Source organism: Microtus oregoni, unplaced genomic scaffold (genome assembly GCF_018167655.1).
Source record: "Microtus oregoni isolate MIOR12 unplaced genomic scaffold, Mior012 000004F_ref0000308, whole genome shotgun sequence".
NCBI lineage: Eukaryota > Metazoa > Chordata > Mammalia > Rodentia > Cricetidae > Microtus > Microtus oregoni.
Window position 1 is genome coordinate 19,648,194 of NW_024543063.1, and position 17,115 is coordinate 19,665,308.

A 17,115-nucleotide genomic window follows, 5' to 3' on the forward strand; every position below is an offset into this window, starting at 1 on the left:
CATTATACATACCAATCCATGTTCCCACTTCCTCCCGTCTTCCCATTCCCTCCACATACCCTTCCGACCAACTCTTATCCAATCCTCAGAAAGGGTAAGGCACATTGCTTTGGGGAAGGTCCAAGGCCCTCCCTACTATATCTAGCCTGAGCAAGGTATACATCCAAAGAGAATGGGATCCCAAAAAGCCAGTGCATACAGTAAGGATAAACCCTGGTGCCACTACAAGTGGCCCCTCAGTCTGCCCTAGCCATGCAACTGGCAACCACATTCAGAGGGACTAGTTTGGTCCTATGCTTGTTCCTTCCCAGTCCGGTTGGTTTGGGTAAGCTCCTGTTAGTCTTGGGTGTCCCCATCATGGCCTTGACCTCTTTGTTCATATTCTCATTCCTTCCACTCTTCAACTGGACGTTGGGAGCTCAGTCCAGTGCTCTGATGTGGGTCTCTGCCTCTATTTCCATCAGTTGCTGGATGAAGGTTCTTTGGTGATATTTAAGATATTCAGTAGTCTGACTATAGGACAAGGCAAGTTCAGGCCCCATCTCCTCTATTGCTTAGGGTTTTAGCTGGGGTCATGCTTGTGAATTCCTGGGAATCTCTCTAGATCCAGGTTTCTTGATAACCCCATAATGGCTGCCTCAACCAAGATATCTTTCTTTGCTCTCATCTCTGTCCTTCCTCTAGCTCATTCCCTCAAGTTCTCCTCACCCCTCCTCTTCTTCTCTCCTCTTCCCCTTTCACCTTTCCTACTCCCCCCAACCCACATGCTTCCAATTTTGTCAGGCAATCTTGTCTATTTTGACTTTTCAGGTGGATTTATATGTTTTTCTTAAGGTTCACCTGATCACTTGGCTTCTCTAGGATCATGAACTATAGTCTCAATATCCTTTGTTTATAGCTAGCACACTAATGAGTGAGTACACACCATATTCATCTTTTTGGGTTTGGGTTACCTCACTCAGGATAGTGTTTTCTATCCATTTGCACGCAAAATTCAAGATGTCATTGTTTTTTACTGCTGAGTAGTACACTAATGTGTAAATGTGCCATATATTTTTTTTTAACCCATTCTTCGGTTGAGGGGCTCTAGGTTGTTTCCAGGTTCTGGCTATCACAAATAATGCTGCTATGAACATAATTGAACAAATGCTTTTGTAGTATGATTGAGCATCTTTTGGGTATATGCCCAAGACTGGTATTGCTGGATCCTGAGGTTGGTTGAGTCCCAATTTTTTGAGAAATTGCTATACTGATTTCCAAAATGGTTGTACAAGTTTGCATTCCCACCAGCAAAATTGATGAGTGTTCCCCTTACTCCACATCCTCTCCAGCATAAGCTATCATTGGTGTTTTTGATCTTAGCCATTCTGACTAGTGTAAGATGGTATCTCAAAGTTGTTTTGATTCGCATTTCCCTGATGGCTAAGAATGTTGAACATTTCCTTAAGTATTTTTTGGCCATTTGAGATTCTTCTATTGAAAATTCTCTGTTTAGTTCAGTACCCCATTTTTTTAGTTGGGTTATTTAGAATTTTGATGTCAAATTTCTTGAGTTCTTTATATATTTGGAGATCAGTTCTTTGATGTGGGGTTGGTGAAGATCTTTTCCCATTCAGTAGGCTGGCTTTTTGTCTTTTTGACTGTGTCCTTTGTTTTATAGAAGCTTCTCTGTTTCAGGAGGTCCCATTTATTTATTGTTGCTCTCAGTGTCTGTGCCACTGGAGTTATATTTAGGAAGTGGTTTCCTGTGCCCATGCATTGAAGACTACTTCCCACTTACTCTTCTATCAGTTTCAGTGTGGTCAGATTTATATTGAGGTCTTTAATCCATTTCGACGTGAGTTTTGTACATGGGGATAGATATGAATCTATTTTCATTCTTTTACATGTTGACATCCAGTTATGCAAGCACCATTTGTTGACGATGCTTTCTTTTTTTTTTCCATTGTATAATTTTAGCTTCCTTGTCAAAAATCAAGTGTTCACAGATGTGTGGATAAATATCTGGGTCTTTGATTCGATTCCATTGGTCAACCTCTCTGTTTTTATGCCAGTACCAAGCTGTTTTCATTATTGTAGCTCTGTAATAGAGCTTGATGTCAGGGATGGTGATGCCTCTGGAAGTTTCTTTATTGTAAAGGATTGTTTTGGCTGTCTGAGGTTTTTTTGTTTTTTCATATGAAGTTGATTGTTCTTTCAAGATCTGTGAAGAATTGTGTTGGGATTTTTATGAGGATTGCATTGAATCTATAGATTGCTTTTGATAGGATTGCCATTTTTATTATGCTGATCCTACCTATCCAAGAGCATGGGATTTTGATATCTTTTTCTTATTTCTTTTTTCAATGATTTAAAGTTCTTGTCTAATAGGTCTTTTACTTTTTTGGCTAGTGTTACTCAAGATATTTTATGTTATTTGTGGCTATTGTGAAAAGTGATGTTTCTCTGATTTCCCTCTCAGCTTCTTTAGTATTTGTGTATACTGATTGTTTTTTGAGTTGTTCTTGTATCCTGCCACATTACTGAAGGTATTTATCAGCTGTAGGAGTTCTCTGGTAGAGTTTTTGAGGTCACTTATATATACTATTATATCATCTGCAAATAATGAAAGTCTGACTTCTTCCTTTCCAATTTGAATCCCCTTGATTTTCTTTTGTTGTCTTATTGCTATAGCCAGAACTTCAAGAACTATGTTGAAGAGATATGGAGAGAGTGGACAGCTCTGTCTTGTTCCTGATTTTAGAGGATTCACTTTGAGTTTCTCTCCATTTAAGTTGATGTTGGCCATCAGCTTGCTGTATATTGCTTTTATTATATTTAGATATGTTCTTGTATCCCTGATCTCTCCAAGACCTTTATCATGAAGAGGTGTTGGATTTTGTCAAATGTTTTTCAGCATTTAATGAAATGATCATATTTTTTTCCTTTCAGTTTATTTATATGATGGATTATGATAGATTTTCGTATGTTGAACCATCCCTGCATCTCTGGGATGAAGCCAACTTGATCATGGTGGATGATTTTTTGATGTGTTTTCTTGGATTTTGTTTGCCAGTATTTTATTATTTTTTGCACCCATGTTCACGAGTGAAATTGGTCTGTAATTCTCTTTCTTTGTTGAGTCTGTGTGGTTTTGGTATCAGGGTAACTATAGCTTCATAGAAAGAGCTTGGCAATGTTCCTTCTGTTTTTATTATGTAGAACACTTTGAGAAGTATAGCTCCTCTTGGAAGTTCTGGTAGAATTCTGCACTAAAACCATCCAGGACTGGGCTTTTTTTTTTTTGGGGGGGGGGGATTTTTTGATGATAGCTTCTATTTCCTTGAAGTTTATAGGTTTATTTAAGTTGTTTACATGGTCTTGATTTAATTTTGGTATATGGTATCTCCCCAGAAAATTGTCACTTTTTTTTAACGTTTCCCAATTTTGTGGAGTGCAGGGTTTTTTTAAATTATGATCTAATGATTCTCTGAATTTCCTCAGTGTCTGTTGTTATGTCCCCCATTTCATTTCTGATTTTATTAATTTGAATGTTCTCTCTCTACCTTTTTATTAGTTTGGATAAGGGTTTGTCTATCTTGTTGATTTTCTCAAAGAACCAGCTCTTTGTCTCATTGATTCTTTGTATTGTTTTCTTTGTTTCTATTTTGTTATTTTCGTTCCTTGATTTGATTGTTCCTGTTATGAGTATAAAGTGTCCTTCTCCATGTCTTCTGATTGATATTAGTTTGAAATCTATTTTGTTAGATATTAGGATAGCTACACCTGCTTGTTTCTTAGGTCCATTTGATTGGAAAACCTTTTCCCAACCCTTTACTCTGAGGTAGTATCTGTCTTCGAGGTTGAAGTGTGTTTCTTGTATACAGCAGAAGGCTGGATCCTGTTATCAAATCCAGTCTCTTAGCCTGTGTCTTTATAGATGAATTGAGCCCATTGATATTCAAAGATATTAACGACCAGTAGTTGTTATTTCCTGTTATTTTTTGGTAGTAGTGTTTTGTGTGTTTTCCTTCTTTGGGTTTTGCAGGTAGGAGGTTATCAGCTGTCTGTGTTTTTGTGGGTGCAGTTAGCTTCTTTGGGTTGGGGTTTTCCTTCTAGTAATTTCTGTAGGGCTGGGTTTGTGGATACATATTGTTTAAATTTGGCATTGTCATGGAATATTTTTTCTCCATCGATGGTGATTCAAAGCTTTGCTGGGTATAGTTGTCTGGGCTTGCATCCGTGGTCTCAGTGTCTACAGCATATGTGCCCAGGACCTTCTGACTTTCATAGTTTCCATTAAGAAGTCAGGTGTAATTCTGATAGGTTTACCATTATATATTACTTGACCTTTTTCCTTTGTAGCTCTCAATATTCTTTCTTTATTCTGTATGTTTAGTGTTTTGATTATTATGTGGCGAGAGGGCTGTTTTTTTTGGGGGGGGGGGATCCAGTCTATTTGGTGTTCTGTGTTTCTTGTATCTTCATAGGCATATACTTCTTTAGGCTAAGAAAGTTTTCTTCTATAATTTTGTTGAATATATTTTCTGTGCCTTTGAGCTGGAGCTCTTCTTCTATCCCTATTATTCATAGGTTTGGTCTTTTCATGATGTTCCAGATTTCCTGGATGTTTTGTCTTAAGAATTTCTTAGATTTAATGTTTTCTTTGACTGGTGAACCTATTTCCTCTATAGTATCTTCAACACCTGAGATTCTTTCTTCTATCTCTTGTATTCTGTTGGTTATGTTTGCCTCTGTAGTTCCTTTTTACCCAAATTTTCCATGTCCTGAATTCCCTCAGTTTGTGTTTTCTTTATTGCCTCTATTTCAGTCCTAAGTTTTGAACTGTTTGCTTCACCTGTTTTTTTTTTCTTGGTTTTCTTTGAGGGTTTTATTAAATTTCTTCCAATTTTTTATTTGTCTTTTCCTCCATTTAAGGAAGTTTTTCATTTCTTCTTTAAACGTCTCCATCATTTTCATAAAGTTACATTTAAAGTCAATTTCTTCTGGGTTAGTAAAATCAAGTCTTCCTGTTGTGTGACCACTGGGTTCTGGTGTTACCATGTTGCTTTTTAGGTTGTTGGATGAATTCTTGCAGTGGTGCATACCATCTCTTCGTTCAAATGAGACTAGCAGTGTTTTTACATCTTGGTTCAATCCTTGCAGTGACTATCTGAATCTTTGGGAATTGTCCTTGGTCTGCTCTGTACTGTCAATGTCTGTGTCTCAGGGAGCCACTGAAGTCTCTCTCAGCCTGTTCTCCTGGTTTTCTCTCCTGGTTCACTTTCTTGGTTTCCTAAGTGTTGTAGCAAGCTGTGTTTCAGAGTTCCACCGAGGTTGCAGGAGGATAGGCGAGTTTGGGGCGGGATAGGGCTAGTAGCGTGCAGGGTCTGGAAGATGGTGGTGGGTACTGGGGCAGCCTAATTTAAAAAAAAAAAACAACTCTCCTGCTGGCTGGCTAGAGAAGCCAAATAAGTTGGGGGAGGAGCCCGGGGTTTTGTCCCACTGTGGAAGTCCTAGAGAGTGAGGTATTGGGCCGCATGGCTGCTCATTTAGCTCTTAGTCCCCCCTCAGTATTTCAGCAGACTGTGTTTCATAGTTCCACTGAGGTTGTAGGATAGACAAGTTTAGGGGTGTGATGGGGCTAGTAGCTTACAGGGTCCCATTGCTGGATATTCTATACTGTTCATTACCACAGGTCTGCAATGCTCATGATGAAGGCCCCAAATGGAGGCATGTGCCTGCTACTGTGGTTTTAATGAGGAACATCCTCCACAGGCTCAGGTTTTGAACATGTGGCTTGGTGAAAGTGGTGTTGTTTGTGGTTTATGGATGCTTATAGTATTTATCAATCCTCTGTAACTTTAAGCCCTTATTCTTTTTATCTGCACATCACTTTCAGTCATGGTGCTTTATCACAGCAACAAAAAGTAATGGAGACAGCTAATAATCTTCTTTGTTCTGTCAATGGAATGAATGGCTCCTCACAGCCAACAGCCAGATGGGTCACTGTAGTCAGTAACTCTAATCCAGAAATAAATCTTTAAAGAAAACCCATAGCTAGAAAAAGCTATACTTTGTTGGCACCTAGTGCTGGAGGAACTGCCTGATGCCAACAGAGCTGGAACCTGACCAGAAGTTCTCCTTGCTTCCTTGTGTGGCTTCTATGTGCCTTCCACTAACAAAGCTGGATGTCAGGTTAGCAGGCAAGAGACTGTCCTCAAGAGTGCAGGTGACCAGCACACTCGGAGGAAAGTAAGGTGTCATGGGTGTGCAATGCCTTCGAATATTCTTCCAGCACTTGGACTTTAAATGACACCCACACAGTGATGATTCCTATAACTGCACTTCCAGTCCATTCCCTTTTCCCAGGCCCCAGGAGCACAGTACAGTAGTCAGTGGGCTCTGACCGCAGACATGGCAAGGCTCCACACTGACCTCTTGATTCCCCTCTCTCAAAATGATCAATTTTCCCATGTATTTAAAACTACTCCAAAAGAAAGTTTACTAAAAGTAAACAAGTGGGGGCTGGAGAGACGGCTCAGTGTTTAAGAGCACTGACTACTCTTCAGACCCACATGGCAGCTCACAACTGTCTGTAACTCCAGTTCCAGGGGACTGGACATAGGCATTCATGCAGGCAGAACACCAGTGCATGTTAAATAAAAATATATTTAAAAATCAATAATAAATACACGCAAAGAGAAATTAAATAAAATCACTTAAAACCTACTAAAAAGAACATGGCAAACTTGATTACAGCCTCTAACACCAAAAGCCTTTAAGTGACATCTTTCTTTCCCACATTCCAGGTACTGTTGGGCAAAGCCCATGGTCTCACAATAGGCACTTCTTAACCTGATCCCAACAGTGATCTGCCTTCAGCTAGAGACTGTGGCAATAGCCATGCCCAGGTAAACAATGGTCTGTGGCATTCTGCTTAAAACCCCTGCCATGGAGTAAAAGCTGCAGTCCTCCTTGTGGACTTCACAGCCTTGTACTTTGGAGTACCTCCCTGTTGTCAGCTCATCCAGCCCTTTTTGTATTCTGCACCTGGGATGCCGACCTCCCCTAGTCCTCTCCAAATGAGGCATTGGCCCATCTTCTTTCACTGCCACACGTTCTTACTTATACCTGACCTGACTTAAAGGCTGAGCCCCCAAATCATCACCTTTCCATTAAGACTTACTCTTGCCATCTTGTTGGAAGTGACAGCTTACCCTTTCCACCATGCAGTTCCTCATTCCCCAGAGCTCTTCATTTGCCATCATAGCATGTCCACCAAACCCTAACTCTACCCATGTCATTCATTCTTCTCAGCATGCTCCTCTTGTTCAAGGTTTTTTTTTTTTTTTAATTTTATGGCCTATTTTGTTCCCTGTTGAGTTCCAGTTCCTAAATTCTATCTAATACAGAGAGGGCCAAAGTGCCAAGTAGGGTAAAATGAGTTCTATGGAAAATAAAATGTTAGTGTGATTTATATTCCATTACACTCATATCCTTTAAAATTAGGCTATGTAAAGCACACAAATCAAGTAACAGTTTGGAGATATTTGTTTTACAACATCCCAGTTACACCACACTATTATACCACCACAGAGGCAACTTCCAAAAAGTTTTTGTATGCACTGTCTTGAACAAGTAAAGCATGAACTAGAACTTGATGAGAATCACCTGTACTCTCTTCTTTTGACTTCACTCCTTTTTACAGTCCCTTTTAAATCTAGACTGAACTTTTTTTTAAAAAGAGATTCAACCCTAGTGCGACTATTTAATTACATAGTTGCCTAAAAATGGGATATCAGAAATTATGACAGGAATATAAGTCATATCAACCTCTGGTTGCACCAGCTTAAAAATAAAGGGCACCTTAATCTTTAGTTAATAATTTCTAAGTGAATAGGTCAGTTGATCAGAGTATTATATAGTGATGTTAACGAGCAGTTTAGGTTCAGATGCAGGATTACTAACTTTACAGAAGTGGGGGACACCCAACCTATTTCATCATCATCACTTATGCCTGGCAATGCTTAGGCATGCATGGGCAGCCTGTTTATGGTAGTTCTCCAGCTGGAGATGGTAGGATGCGTAGGAAGTGAGCAGTTACTGCAAACTGACAGGCAGGTACCATACTAAGACCTGTTTTAGTGAGAGCATGCCACCTGCTCCTTAGTAAACCAAAGCTTCAATCTTCTAGACGAGGTCACAGATGAAAAATAACCTCCGATGAGAATTGCAATGTACTTGCCCTCAACTGCCACTGGATCCTGAGGCTAGAGAATGGAGTCATGAGTAAATCAACAATAGGCTGTGTTTTCATGTACGCTGAGAACAGCACCGTCTACTGAGTAGTCTATGAAGGAGAGGTACATCTTGACAACAGTAGGGGCTGGAAGGTGGTGTTAAAGCTAGGGGAGTCTTTGATTCTTTAACCTTGAAAACTGATTTTAAAGACTTGTAGGTTTTATATACTTAAATTATGCAATATATGGTGCCAATTTGATGAGGGAGCTAATACCTATTTAACTTTTTACTGGATAATTCTATGAATGCTCATTACTAAAAAATAACCCAAAACTTACACTGGGGAATTAGGGAATCAACAGTATGACATTCTTCTGGATTATGTAGACACTCTTCAAACTGAAGGCTAAAAATAGAATCCCTTCAAGTTATCTTGATTGTTAATGGCCAGGTCAATGGTTTACACATATGATCATAATTTCCAAAATTGACTATACAAATTTCAATTTCTGCTACCCAGACTAGGTCACCAAACAACCCATGGTTCTAGTAGAACAAATTCCAAGCCCATTCAGTAAGCACTTTTTATTTAGCCATCTAACACTGCTACCTAAATATGGACTAGTAGAAGTCACTAAGCTGAATTTCTAAGCTCACTTTCTCTTAGTGACAGTGCTTAATTCAGACACCATAGTTGTCTCTCTACTGTAGAGGTGCCATGACTGACATTACTCTCCCAATGAGGACTTAGCTGTGACTAATGTGACGTGATGATCCCATTTTGTTATTAAAGGGTCTCGGAACTTGCTCATCACATGAATATTGTTACCTAATTAATGAAACTGGTAGTTTAACACAAATAACTTAAACAATGGTTCCGAAACATAGCTGTCCGAGAGCCTCACCTTGCACCTATAAATGCACTGTCTTCAGATGGGCAACTCCCCCATCCTAAGCTTCCCTTGGATGCTGGTGAGCAATTTGGGTAAAAATTTAGGCCTGGCTATTCTTCTCGAGCATTTAGTTTGTGGAAGTCTTCTCTAACCTTAGTAACAACCAATAAATCTTCACTCCCTTGAAATGGACTGTTCCTTTAATGGGCTCAATTCAGCTTAATATGGACACTTTCTAACAAACAGGAATACATTTTTTTTTTGCTTAAAAATAGCTTTTTTAAGGAATATTGTAAAACCATTTCGTGGGCAACCTCTGAAACTAGACCAAGATCTTCGCCAGGCTCTCCAGCACCCCTTTCATTTAAACATCACAGTTGCAACGTCTTGTTTTATTACACACATGCTGTGCCGCTTGCTGCATCAGAACACACTGAAATTGTCTTTACCTCACTCCATACCATGCTCTTTAGCTAAACTTCTCACTCTTGTTTCATCTCTATCTTTAAAACATCAGGTCAGTAGTTACTTCACAAATCTAGGCTAATGGATAGAAAATTAACTCCATAGGTATTGAGATCTGACATTGAGCTCTTTTTTTTATACAAACAATAGTAAATATATATCAAGATGCACACTACAATTTTATATGCATGCTGTTTCAGTATCAAGGCACTATAAGTCAACACAAACTTTTACCAAAATATGTGACAAGAAAAATCTGTAAAATCCAAATTCAACTTGTACATATCACTGATTCCTGGAGACGGAACATGAACAATTATTAAAAACACAGGCTTTAGAGCGAGAGTTGTGTAGAAATTCTAGCACTACACTTAGTGGGATATTGCACACATCTCTTTTTCCAGACTCTTGTTTTTCTGGTTTTAATCAGCAAAGTCCTAGAAATTGCAGTGATGTAAGCAGCAAGTTTGTGCATTCATCTTTTAATACATGTAAATCACCACATGGTTGGCACACTTCATTTCCATAAAATTCTGCACCATACACGCTAATTGTGGTAAGATTATTTACCCTATTCCCAGGAAGGGGGGGACTACCTTAGAAATTTTCACTGAAACTAAAACAAACTTCATTAAATAGATTGTGACAAGATTATAAATGATATGAAAATAACATTTACCATCAATTTACAGCCATGCATTTCGAAATTTTTAAAAGTTAATATATTCTACCTTCAGATGGCCTTCAGAATTAAAACACAAGAAAGATGAAAAAAGAACAAGGCTCTGAGCTAGGAAGTAATGAAAATGGTATACTGAATAGAATCTTAGAGCCAACAAGGTCTCTATACTGTTCACTTACACAAGGGCATACTTGGTAATTACCAGTTGTATTAAATGTACCAAACAAAGCTCCTAAATTGGTACTTGAAGGCGCCACCTTAAGTTTTCCAGGTAAACTTTCCACATGCTTTTGTTGATGCCGGAGTGAATTTTGCTGCACAAATTTTAATTTAGGAACCTCAATGCTTCTAAGACCTGCCACACTTGGGGCTTAGAGTGCCATTATCCCCCACAACAGATCCTGTTAAAGCATTCATTCAGAAATCACAACAGGGAAAAAATTTTGGAGAATCACAATCTTGGCACTGCAAGAACTATGCACATTAAAGTTTTATGCTATGTGAGTTGTAAACTTTATTAGAATGTAGAAACTTGATTTCATTAACTAGAAACAACGCACACAATACTAGGAGCTTCTTGTGTACTTTAGGTCTAACACTTCAAGGCATTTCAGCACAGCACACTTAGGAACAAGTTAGACGCAACTATCAAGAATGAAATTACTTACGTCAAGTTACAAATGTGCCATTTAAATATTTTGTTCAAGTTCTCCCAAGAGCTAACTTCATGACCATTGTCATTTTGGGTCCTATACCTTCTAGATTTGGTATATATATATATATAAAAACATGCAATAAAGAATTTGTAAAATATAATCACTTACCTTGTAACCCCCACACTTAATTCTTGTAACTAAGAATTTGAGTTTATTTTCCTTTAAATGGACATTTTCCAAAATAGTAGCCATCATTAGCTTGCTTCTGTTCTGATGTTGGCATCAGCAAATATTGGCCAACAAAAACATGCAGAATTTTACTGAGATACATTTCCACGTTATATCCATTGCTTCATGCAAATGAAGTACAGTGACAGATTTAAATGGAAACCCACATCCATTTCACGGGACATAAACAAGCTCCAGCCTTAGCTTAGAATTAAACTAAGGTCCAAATTTTGGCTTGGGCATTTTTACGCAGCTACCTTGAACAACACTGGTATAATGGTTATGTCAAATGATATGACAACTAAATGAACAACAAACTGTTCCCACAAGTCACCTGTGACTTGACCATTTCTGCTCTTGTGACTAGAAATGATTTATAATTTCATTTACACTGCCCCCTTTCTTACATTTTCCATTATCAATAGAACACAAAAACAGTTACCAAATAAAGTGCCACCACACGGTGTAACATTTTACAAATAATACACAGAGGCTTTCCTTCGAAGACTGCAAGAACCTTATATTGTGTAAAGCATAACATAAATAATTAGGCTACTTTCAAAGGATAGTAGAGAGACAAGGGCAAAATCTTATATTATTTGTTTAAATTGAATACTCAAAAATTGAACCCAAAGAAACACTGTATAGACTTAACAAAAAAACATTAATACCCAAGTAGCGGAATTAGGTATTCCGAAGCCTAAGATGTCAGTCAGGATACTAGTTTTAGGAAATGTACACATTATTTATAAGAGCACTGGTTCTTAGCTAAGCCTCCCCCCATCCATCCAGCATATTGAGAAAACAAAAGCCAACAATGCTTCACTGTTCAAGATTTCCAGGTTTTGAAATGGTGCCTCCCTGCCCAGTACTTACAATGCCCCATATATGCATCACTTCAATTCCCTGGTTAAATTCACTGACATAAAGAATCCTTGCAATCATAACCATTTTCTTTTTATTTTGTAAGGCTGTTTCCTAATTGTAATAAATTTTCAATTTTTAAATTGACAATTTAAAAATAAATTGCTGTCCTCATGAAAAATGACAGCAAAAAATTACAACACAACATTTAATGAACAGAGGTGACATCATTTTTGTAGCTGGAAAAATTATCCATCTTCCCTAAAATTCGAGTCACAAAAAATTTAGTCACATTATTTTTTCAAAACATTAAAAGTAGATAAAAATGTCAATGACCTATTGCTGAGGAGAAACATCAAAATGCATCACAAGAATTTGGTAAGGTAGCAGAAGCAGCATTCCCCAGCAAATCTACTTTAACCCAGAAGCAAGCATCTAGAAGCACAAGTATCAAATCTTTATGTCCCTACACATATGCTAGACCTGATCTGCACAGCCATACTGAAGATGACATCAATGAGCTAGTACTTTGTTTTTAATGTCTGACTTAGGAGACTTCATAACAGAAGCTTTCATAGCCTCCTCAATTGCTGACAACCAGAACTGTCCTCACTTTCAAAGTGTTAAAGAGCAGCTTTCTTAGTTAAAATTCCAACTATACGAGAACGCAACTCTTCAGCGTTCTGTGGTACCTGTGCAAGCACAGCAATGTCCATATTGATAACATCTTCACTGTCTCATGAAAAGGTGGGAAACATGCAGAAACCAAGATCATAAGGCTTAAATTGTACAGCACAGATAAAAGCAATTTAAATGAAATAAAAACATATTTTCAGGCCTAAAAGGGAAATTATAATCCAAGACGCATGGGGAAAATATTTATGTGGAGTTTTTAATCCATATTAGAATTTAGTTACTGTAACTTCACCATCAATGTAAACAGAAACCATCTTCTGAGACATACATTCTAATAAGCATAGCAACAATATTGATGTTCAATGGGGAGTTGGTTACTTGAACTCAGTAACATTTCATTTTTCTGACAGAAATCTACAGTGGTTTCCCCCAATTACATATCTAAAACATTACCTTGTAAGAGAAAAAAAAAGAAATTAAATAAAATGCAAGATAAAAATACTCTGACGTTAAAGCAAACTATAATCCTTGGCAGATAAATTGGGTAGGAAACAACTTCAGTGATGGTTGGAAGCACAGAGCAATGGACACAAATCTCCAGCACAAAGCACATCTCTGGAAACATGAAAATGACTCTTCAGAGGACAACGGAGAGCTAAATACCCAAGAATCATCACATTTGAAAAATATTGCTTAACACTTTCCAAAACACAGCTGCAAGAACTAAAGACTTCCTTCAAACTACCAAGTGAATCTATTTATTGCAATTTTAGATAGCATTTTGAAATAATTAATGGTGTACCAGTTTCACCAAAATATATATATATTTCAACTGTGTGTGTGTGTGTGTGTGTGTGTGTGTGTGTGTGTGAGAGAGAGAGAGAGAGAGAGAGAGAGAGAGAGAGAGAGAGAGATAGATAGATAGATAGATATGGGGGCTAAGTTATTTATACACAAAGGGTAGAATGTATGTGCTTTTCAAAGGGACTGAATTAAATATTACCAGCTGCCACCTTTGTGCTCTGACATACTTGAGTTAGTGTGTATGTGAATACTAAATTCGTTTTTCTGTCTACAATAAATGAAATAAAAACACCACCCTATACAATCCACTATTAGCAGTAAGTACAACAGCAAAAAATTATTGTACAATTTATACATACTAAAATATTTTCTTTCTCTAGAAATAACTCAGAGCAAAACCTAGTCATCTTAGAACTTAATTTGGAAAACCTCAAATTACAATAGGGACAAAACAACTCAGGGTGTGTACTCATGTCCAAACAAAGGTTCTTGGTCATAAGGCTGGAAGATTAATAAGTGCATGTGGTAGGATAAAGCATGCGCCAATTGTATGCCTGGGTCTTTGTATATTTATCAAACCTTTAAACAATACCAGCTAAGGAAATGTCACAAGCAGAGCAAGAAAACTGGGAACTTTGTATGTCTTTTGCCATTTTTGCTACCCAACTTACACAATGCGCAAAGTGCTAATAAGCAACACTACAGAAACACATTTACATCAACACTGAAGACCTGGGGAAATGAAATCCAACAATTTTATTTTAATGAGCTGTGTTTTCTAAATTTGTTTTATTTTTTTCCTGTTTTCATACAATATTGAAAACAAAACGCGGCACATTCACATTTTCCCGAGGAACTGTAAAGATGATCTCTACAGGGATAACGTTGGAAAGCCTGAAGCTCAATCAACTGATGTTGAAAACTCTCAGAGGGAGGAGAGGCTGGATCTGAGTGGTCTATAACATGTACTGCAATTTAACAGAAGAGATGGTCGTCTTAATAGTAATGATTTAAAAGAACTTCCCAGTCCATGCGAAGAGTACAGTCCAAGAATAAATCAAATTTCTGAATGCATTTTATGCTACGTATGTGTATACTTTGCGATCCTCAGGGGTTCGTGCCAAATATTCTCTCTCAATAAGTCCTTCAATACGTTTCTTAATAACAACTGGACTTGGTAAGAATCGAGCCTTCAACTGTTGAGTTACCTAAAAAAAAAAGGTACAAACTAATTTTTAACTAAAACACTTCTACATAAACACACAAAAACCCTCTTCTACTAGAGCTGACATGCCATTTTAAAGCTAAGATCAGGATTTAGTGACTGTACAACTAAATTAGACAATATAGACGCACCAGGCACGATGACTAACATCTACAATCACAGCAATAGGGAACATAAGGTAAGAGTACTCTGCATCAACCTAACAGACAGATAAAATGACTGAAACAGAAAAAAAAGCACAAGGAAAAACTTTACTTGAAAATGTTATAGATGGTTAGAACACACTGCCATGTGTCAAAATGTGAACGATAAAGAAGATTAGTTGGATTTCACTAATCTGATAATATACCAGCATAAAGTGTAATCATTTTGATGATGGTATTACTAACTTCTGGGTTACTTTCCCAGCTTACAGAACCTGGGTAGCACAGTACGTGATGTACAACACAAGCTCTGGGATCTCAGAAGATGAGGTAATGGATAAAATAACTTACAGCAATGGCTGCCAATACTACGAACAACTGTCATCATTTGTTCCAGCTGCAGTCAGATCTTAAACATGGCGCTTCCAGTAATAAATTAACTGTAGCAGCCAGTCTACTGCTATCAACCATTGTGTATGTATATAAAGTAAATAAATATACTTGTCTAATGCTTTTAACTACAATGTAGGCTGTTTCATTTTATACAGGAAAATAATAAGTTGGTATTAACAATTAGTACCAGAACCAGAGAGAATCTAAACATCTTTGTCCTCAAAGCTTATGAACATTTCAATAATCCACCCTGACTCATCCATCCACCTGTAATCCAGGTTTTCTTTAACTCTTGTTGATTAAGGTTATTTTCCCACAAGAATCAGTTATTAGAAATTCTGGGATGTGAAATTTCAGCACTCTACTATGCAGCTACTATCTATCCTCCTTCCACAATTACCATTATAGCATCAAAAGCCTTGCACCTGGCAGGTAGTTCTCCTTTTCCAACCTTAGCCTCTCTGCATCCTCACAGTGCATTTAATACACCTGCTAATTAAAAAAAAGTAAGGAACAAAAACAAAAATCTTGCTACCATCCACTTGAAATTGTCTATCCTTAAGTATCTTTCAGACTGTGAATAGCTACTTTGGACACCGCCTCCTTCCTTACAGGGCCTAGACTGTATTCAAGACTACTTCAACTCTCAAAAGCATTTTCGACTCTGGTTTCTTTGGTTCTATTTTATAAGCATTGTTATTAGTATAAACTAGGAGTCATCAGTTGCACTCACAGGTCAAATACCACCTAATACTTGTTTTTATGATATAAATCACTTATATCTAGTTACACTTGTATGTGCTGCTTCTAGCTGCCCTCAGGCTAAAACTGGCCTTTTATAAAGGTTTGAAAATCCCTGGGAAATCCTACTACAAATTTATAATGAAAATCACCACTCTGTTGTAGACAGAATTGCTAATTTCAATGTGTTCTTTCTTTTCCAACCTTGGTGCTCTACAATAATGCAGAATCACTATCCTGTTTTCCACAGGGACAAGAAAGAAGCCATTTCATTTTAGTTTGATTTTATACTCATTTTCCTGCCTTACATAGTGTTCATCTACTTCATCACTGCTTGGTCAGCACAGACTGTGTGCTCTACTGTGTTCTCAGGAAAAGTCACATTTTGTTACTGCCCACTATTCCTACTACCAGCAACCAATATTCACTTTTCCTTTTCCAGATTTTAATACCTCCTTGTCCTAACCAACCACAATATATGCACATCAACAATCTCCATTCAGAAGGAAAGGGCAAATTACAGAACTCCTAATCCTACCACTTAGTTTTCTAGAGTTCTTCTTTCTGCCTATTACCAGGAACCATGGTCTCAAAGTACAAACTCTTGGTGGTTTCCATACCCACTTACTTCCCCGGTGTGGCATCAACTATCTACTCTTACTAGACCAGTGAAAATACATGGCAAAATTAATTTAATCATGTTTGCCGATACAGTCATTCATCTAAGCTTTATGGTTTCTACAATTATTGACCACCCACTAGTGGCCATTCCTCTGCTGTAGAAAACCATACTTAGTTTGTTGTTCTCTCTGGAAGGGCATCATATTTGAACACGTTTCATAATCACCTACATAGAGCCTGTTAAAGGCCAGATTGCTGACCCAAGAATTTCTGATTCAGTAGGTCTGGGTAGACTGGGAACCTCTGTATCTAAGACTGGTTCAGGAAAAAAAACAAAAAAACAAAAACAAAAACCCCTTTAAAACCAGCACTCACTGGCTTCCTCTCAGTGTCATTAGGCATTCTCATTGTTCCTGAATGTGGTACTTTCTTGCGGTGTTTTCCTTCTGTTATTTTCCATGTTACGCTTGAGCAATTTATAATATAAATTCAGTTTTGACTATATGCCTACATAATGTGAATTCATAATTTAGTGTCTAGC

The 17,115-nt window shown here is 37.7% G+C and overlaps 1 protein-coding gene across 3 annotated transcripts in view; it reads right to left on the reverse strand.

Annotated features, from left to right (window-relative positions):
- Positions 1–12,882: 12,882 nt before the first annotated feature.
- Positions 12,883–17,115, reverse strand: part of Cul3 (cullin 3) — an 81,909-nt gene continuing 77,676 nt past the window's right edge. For all 3 annotated transcript variants that reach the window (XM_041649836.1, XM_041649838.1, XM_041649837.1), the window contains one exon: positions 12,883–14,659. In XM_041649836.1, the coding sequence (XP_041505770.1) occupies positions 14,528–14,659 (132 nt within the window). In that variant the 3' untranslated portion in view covers positions 12,883–14,527. The remainder of the gene's footprint in view (positions 14,660–17,115) is intronic.